At 49.5% G+C, this 6249-nt stretch overlaps 1 protein-coding gene across 2 annotated transcripts in view; it reads left to right on the top strand.

Annotated features, from left to right (window-relative positions):
• Positions 1–781: 781 nt before the first annotated feature.
• tp63 (tumor protein p63) overlaps positions 782–6249 on the top strand; it is a 46836-nt gene continuing 41368 nt past the window's right edge. For both annotated transcript variants that reach the window (XM_056604061.1, XM_056604060.1), the window contains exons 1-2: positions 782–1017; positions 5668–5802. In XM_056604061.1, the coding sequence (XP_056460036.1) occupies positions 965–1017; positions 5668–5802 (188 nt within the window). In that variant the 5' untranslated portion in view covers positions 782–964. The remainder of the gene's footprint in view (positions 1018–5667; positions 5803–6249) is intronic.

Below are 6249 nucleotides of genomic sequence, written 5' to 3'. Positions count from 1 at the left end.
TCCAACCCCTACCTGCTCCTTAATGACCTGTCTCTGTACTGTCTAACCCCTACCTGCTCCTTAATGACCTGTCTCTGTACTGTCTAACCCCTACCTGCTCCTTAATGACCTGTCTCTGGACTGTCTAACCCCTACCTGCTCCCTAATGACCCGTCTCTGTACTGTCTAACCCCTACCTGCTTCTTGATGACCTGTCTCTGTACTGTCTAACCCCTACCTGCTCCTTAATGACCTGTCTCTGTACTGTCTAACCCCTACCTGCTCCTTAATGACCTGTCTCTGTACTGTCTAACCCCTACCTGCTCCTTAATGAGGCTCTGAGTTCACGGCAGGCCGGGTGTTTCTCTGAACCTCAAAGCGTGGAAGTCCACCACAGCTGCCACGGCACTCGAGCAAAACACATCTGAGGCGGCATTCTGTTGGCTGCCACTGTGCCCTCCGCTGGTCAGCGGTCCCCTGGTGATGTCATGCCCCAGCACCCTGGAGGGCACACCAGGGTACCCTGGAGGGCACACCAGGGTGCCTTGGAGGGCACACCAGGGTGCCTTGGAGGGCACACCAGGGTGCCGGGGCGGGCGATCCGTCTTCAGGGAGGAGATGAAGGGGGGTGGGGTCACACTGGCCTTGTTTGATAGCTGTATCCTGGCAACCCAGGGGTGAGCGGGGTCTGATAGAGCCGGGGCAGGGGATTGGTCAGTGGGCGGGCACAAGCCCCTCCTATTGGTAAAAATACCTATATTCAAAACAGCCCCACAGCTTCGTCCACTCTCTTGCACTTCACTCTCCTGCACTTTAATCCAACCGGTGTATTTGTTGTTATTTATTTATTTATTAATTTGACTACTTTTTTTTATTTTTACAGTCTTCTATTTTTACCGTTGATGAGTTTACTGTGTCTATGTGAGCTGCTGATAAGACTTGAAGATTACAGACGAGACCGACTGAGACCAACTTGACCAGCGACATGAGTTCACCCTTCACCGCCGTCCAATACTGCCCTGACTTCCCCTTCCACCGGTGAGTACAGTGCGCAGCGACTAACCAGGTGAATAGTTCATTCACTAGTAAAGTAGTTAATTAACCAGTTTAGTGACTCCAGACTCCGTACAGATTTCTGGCGACTGACACAGAGTTTGTTCACTCTCTGATCTGTCAAATGAAAACACTTCCAAATGTGATTTTGCCTTTGATTTACAATTACATTTAGGACATTTAGCAGATGCTTTTATCCAAAGCAACTTACAATAAGTACATTTGTCAGAATCATTGAGTGTGTGTGTGTGTCTTACGGAGTATATAATCATAGCACGTTTACATTACATTACACACTTGGACTGTTTTAACCAAAGCTAAGTGGGGCTGAGAACTGATCAAAGCGTACAATCCCCCCAAAAAATAGGAGTGACCACAAAAAGCTAGCAAGTGCATTCCTGTCACATGTTCGGCATGTGTCAAACAGAACTTTATTGACATTCGTGGCATACACCCCCCTGCTCAACACGGGGCAGTGCTGAGGACCAGGACGAATCGTTGACGACTGTATTGTATGGGGTGGGTGTTGGTGGCAGCGGTCGGGGCCGGAGGACCGACTGACTCCCCCCTCGAGGGGGCTGGGGCCGCGGGCGTCTGGCCCCCCCAGCTGCCGAGCGGCTGGTATTTATAAGTGTCTCGATCCTATGGCAACAATGTCCACAAGAGAGGCGAAGCTCAGGGCTAAAGTGGCAGACGGACGGACACACGACACCCTGCCGCCCTCGCTGCCAGCTCCTTCGGGCTACTGTAGCGCACTCTTAGCATGGCGTAGCTCTACTGTAGCGCTCTCTTATCAAAGCTCTGGTGTAGTGTCGCCATACTGTATCACTCTCTTTACAAGGCTTTGGTGTACGGCAGCATTGCTGAAGCACTCTTTCAGCATAGCGTACCTGTTCTGTAGCACTTTCTCAGCATAGCGTAGCTCGACTGTAGCACAGAGGTGTAGTGTAGCCCTGCTGTAGCACTGTCTCAGCATAGCTCTGGTGTAGCGTAGCCCTGCTGTCACAAAGCGCTGTTGTGAAACATTGTCAAACTGTAGGCCCTCGATTTAAATCTGTCTATCTCTTTTGGTCTCAACCTATCGATCCATTCCTCTACATCTTTGTCTTGCTCGGTATATATCTATCTATCTATATGTCTTTTTCTGTATTATTGTATAATTTGCATAATGAGATACCAGAATTACGGGCCTTATTTTGGGGGGCCTGGGCCACCCAGCTCCCGACCCGTTGGGCCGGCACTGGACTCTGCCTCATTGAAGCCAAATACATGCATAGGTAGGGCAGGGATGGGAGCTAACCTCCTAATAAGGGCAGACACTGCAGGTGTGTTATCCCCTTGACAACGCTGTGTTTGTTGTGCGCCGAGCGAGTTGCGTTTCCAAAAAGCGGTCGTCGGTTTGGTTTCTTCAGAAAAAGAGTGTGCAAGTGTCAGGATGTGATATGTGAGGTGGTGCCCTCTATTGGATCTGGAAACATTCCTCTGTCCCTGCTGGGTGCTGTGGCGGGCTTTGATGGAGATGATTATGGCAATCCACCAGTGCAGGCCAGGTCTTCCACTGCGCTACGGCAGGAGGGGTTACTGAGGAGGAGGAGGAGGAGGAGGTCAGCTGTGGTTGGGGATGAAGACCTCAGGGGGAGGTCTCCTAGTCTGGGGTTTGAGGTATGAATCCCCCTGGAGCTGGAGGAATAGGGAGGAGAGGGGGGGGGGGGAGGCAGTGGGAGAGAGAGAAAGAGATCAAGGGGTGGGGGGGAGAGGAATGGGAACGGGGTGAGAGAGGGCAAGACAGGGGAGAAAGAGAGATGGAAGAGGGAGGGGGAGAGAGAGAGAGAGAGGGTGAGGGACAGTAAGATGGGGAGATTGAGGGTGGGCAGAGAGAGAGAGAGAGAGAGAGAGAGAGAGAGAGAGAGAGAGAGAGAGAGAGAGAGAGAGAGAGAGAGAGAGAGAGAGAGAGAGAGAGAGAGAGAGAGAGAGAGAGAGAGAGAGAGAGAGAGAGAGAGAGAGTTAGGGAGAGCAAGACAGGGGAGAGAGGGCGACAGAGTTTACCCTTTGAACAGGCGAAAGAGAGGGATAGAGAGAAATGAGGGGGGAGATAGACGGGAGACGAGAGAGAGAGGGAGGGAAGAGAGTGCGATAGAGGGAGAGATAATAAAAAGAGAAAGAGAGGGGGAGAGAGACAGTCTTAGTTCTTTGAACAGGTCAGAGAGAGAGAGAGAGAGAGAGGGGAGAGAGGGAGAGAGAGAGAGAGAGAGAGAGAGAGAGAGAGAGAGAGAGAGAGAGAGAGAGAGAGAGAGAGAGAGAGAGAGAGAGAGAGAGAGAGAGAGAGAGAGAGAGAGAGAGAGAGAGAGAGAGAGAGAGAGAGAGAGAGTGCTACAGGCTTAGCTCTCTGAACAGGTGATTAATAAAGAAACCGGAGCAGGGCCCCTGATTGGTTGGGCTGTTTGTTTTGATTGCATTTTCATCGCTGGCCGTGCCCAACCTGCCAGGAGACAAAGGGCCGGCCCCTGTTTAGCGCCGACCTCCGACCCCGTGGCGGCTGCAGGGCCCGGGCGGCCCTTTAAGTGGCTGCTGCTCAGCCAGGGGCCCGGGGCCAGGTGAATAGCTGCGGCGGTAACCGGACACCCGGGGAACAGAGCGAGGACGAGGGAACCATTCCTCTGGTGGTCGGCTCTGGGGGCCCGGCGGGGACGTCAGCGGGAGGGGCCCCCAGCCGGAGGGGCCCCCCCCCGGGGTCCGCAGCAGGAACTGGATCAACATTTAACATTATCCCCAATGAGGAGGAGGAACGACCAAGTTTGTGTCGGAATAATAGGAATTAAAATGAGAACTGAGGGATTAAAGCTGATGAGGAATTTTAAATAACGTTTAGGCCTACTTTTTTTGTATTAAATAATGAGATTAATATTAAGACTTTTTTAGGCTGGACGTTCAATCTGATCTCGGTGAGGTTTACATTTCTCCCCTCAGTGCTTCCTAAACTGTGTGTGTGTGTGTGTGTGTGTGCGTGTGCGTGTGCATGTGTCTGTGTGTGTGGAGAGAGAGTGACAGAGATTAGTCAATATAACAAGAGCGTTCATGTGAGAAGAAAGTTGTTTTGGAAACAAAAACAATCAGATGAACGCATTAATAAATACTAACTGAACCTTGAATGTTGCGTTATGTGATCGCCATAATATCGCTAATGATTAAATAGCGTGATTTCGTGCAATGATATTCATCTGCGGTATCGGCAATTTAACACAACTGACATTTTACGTTCAGAAGTTGGAAAATAGGCAGATAATACATAAATTACATTACCATTGATAACATAAAGCTATAAACATTACAACGGGACTTTTTTACTATTCTAATTTCTAACTATTTGACACCAAATTCTCAAGATTGCATGGAACGCAACAAAAACAGAAAACAAAGTTGCCAGGGAAAAAGCCTTTTCTATGTGTGGGCTTATTATAAAAGGCCGCCGTGCGTTAATAATCCGCATCATCAGAAACGCGCGTGTGTTTGTCGACCAGGTATTAATATCCACCGCCGAGAGTCGGGGAATTCCGGAGCCGTAAATAGTGCCAGCAGCTCCGCATTATTGGCCCTCCTCTCTCCCCCTCCGCCCCCTGGAGCCCCCTCCCGTCCAGCTGCACACATACCGGGCGGCGGTGCGGCAGCGGCGGGCGGTGCTGCTATCACACAGACCGCAGGGGGAATTCCGCTCCCCGAGACGGCCGCGTGCGCCACTTCACTGGGAACAATGGGAGGCTCCGCTGTGGGCAGGAGTAGGGTTTCACGGGAGCGGGTCGCGGGTGCCTCCGTGTGAATGGGACACACAGTCACCTTTATGTGTAGTACAAATATTCCCCGTTTAGCAGCTTGACTCCTTTACAAATTGATGGGAGTCGTTCGCGATGAAGTGTGTGTGTGTGTGTGTGTGTGTGTGTGTGTGTGTGTGTGTGTGTGTGTGTGTGTGTGTGGTGTGTGTGTGTGTGTGTGTGTGTGTGTGTGTGTGTGTGTGTGTGTGTGTGTGTGTGTGTGTGTGTGTGTGTGTGTGTGTGTGTGTGTGTGTGTGTCCATTCCAGCGATTCATCTGCTCGTTGACATAGGCCTATTTACTTTTAAGTACTTAACCAAACCTATTAACCCTCCCAATGTGCTCTCCAAACCTGATTTAAAACTAAGGAGTGGCTTCTTATATTATTTATTGCTAATGTTTGCCCGATTTTTTTTGATATTGGATAAATTAAGGAAAACAGTTGGATACTTTATGCTAATTTATGCTATGCTATGTTCTTTTGCTAGTGTCATGTCAGGCTAATGTAATGTTATGATAATGATTTGCAGTAACGTTATGTACATTTCTGTTAATGTAACCATATTTTTCATGAATGTTAATAAAGTTGTAATGCTATATTTTGCTAATGTTTGTTATGCTAATGCTGTGTTATGCTAGGGTGATGTTATTGCAACGTCATTATTCGAAAGTCATGTCATGTTAATGACTTAGATTAACGTAATGTTAAGGTATGCTGCCATTACCTGGGATTAATAAAGTTGTAATACATTTCTAATTATATATTTTGCCAATGTTTGTTATGCTAATGTCATGCTATGCTAACGTCAACGCTAACTCCGGTTGTTCAGGCTGCGGGACCCGTCGTCGCGGCTCTCCTGGGCCGAGAGCTCGTTCATCTCGTCCATGACTCAGAACCAGCTGACCCAGACGCCCGACAGCCTCAGCCAGGACGTGTTCAACCAGCTGCTGGACATGCTGGACCAGTGAGTACTGTCTAACCCCTACCTGCTCCTTAATGAGCTGTCTCTGTACTGTCTAACCCCTACCTGCTCCTTAATGACCTGTCTCTGTACTGTCTAACCCCTACCTGCTCCTTAATGACCTGTCTCTGTACTGTCTAACCCCTACCTGCTCCTTAATGACCTGTCTCTGTACTGTCTAACCCCTACCTGCTCCTTAATGACCTGTCTCTGTACTGTCTAACCACTACCTGCTCCTTAATGACCTCTCTCTGTACGGTCTAACCCCTACCTGCTCCTTAATGACCTGTCTCTGTACTGTCTAACCCCTACCTGCTCCTTAATGACCTGTCTCTGTACTGTCTACCCCTACCTGCTCCTTAATGACCTGTCTCTGTACTGTCTAACCCATAACTGCTCCTTAATGACCTGTCTCTGTACTGTCTCACCCCTACCTGCTCCTTAATGACC

The sequence above is a fragment of the Gadus chalcogrammus genome, chromosome 12, assembly GCF_026213295.1.
Source record: "Gadus chalcogrammus isolate NIFS_2021 chromosome 12, NIFS_Gcha_1.0, whole genome shotgun sequence".
Taxonomy (NCBI): Eukaryota; Metazoa; Chordata; class Actinopteri; order Gadiformes; family Gadidae; genus Gadus; species Gadus chalcogrammus.
This window is presented reverse-complemented; position numbering and strand designations above follow the sequence as displayed.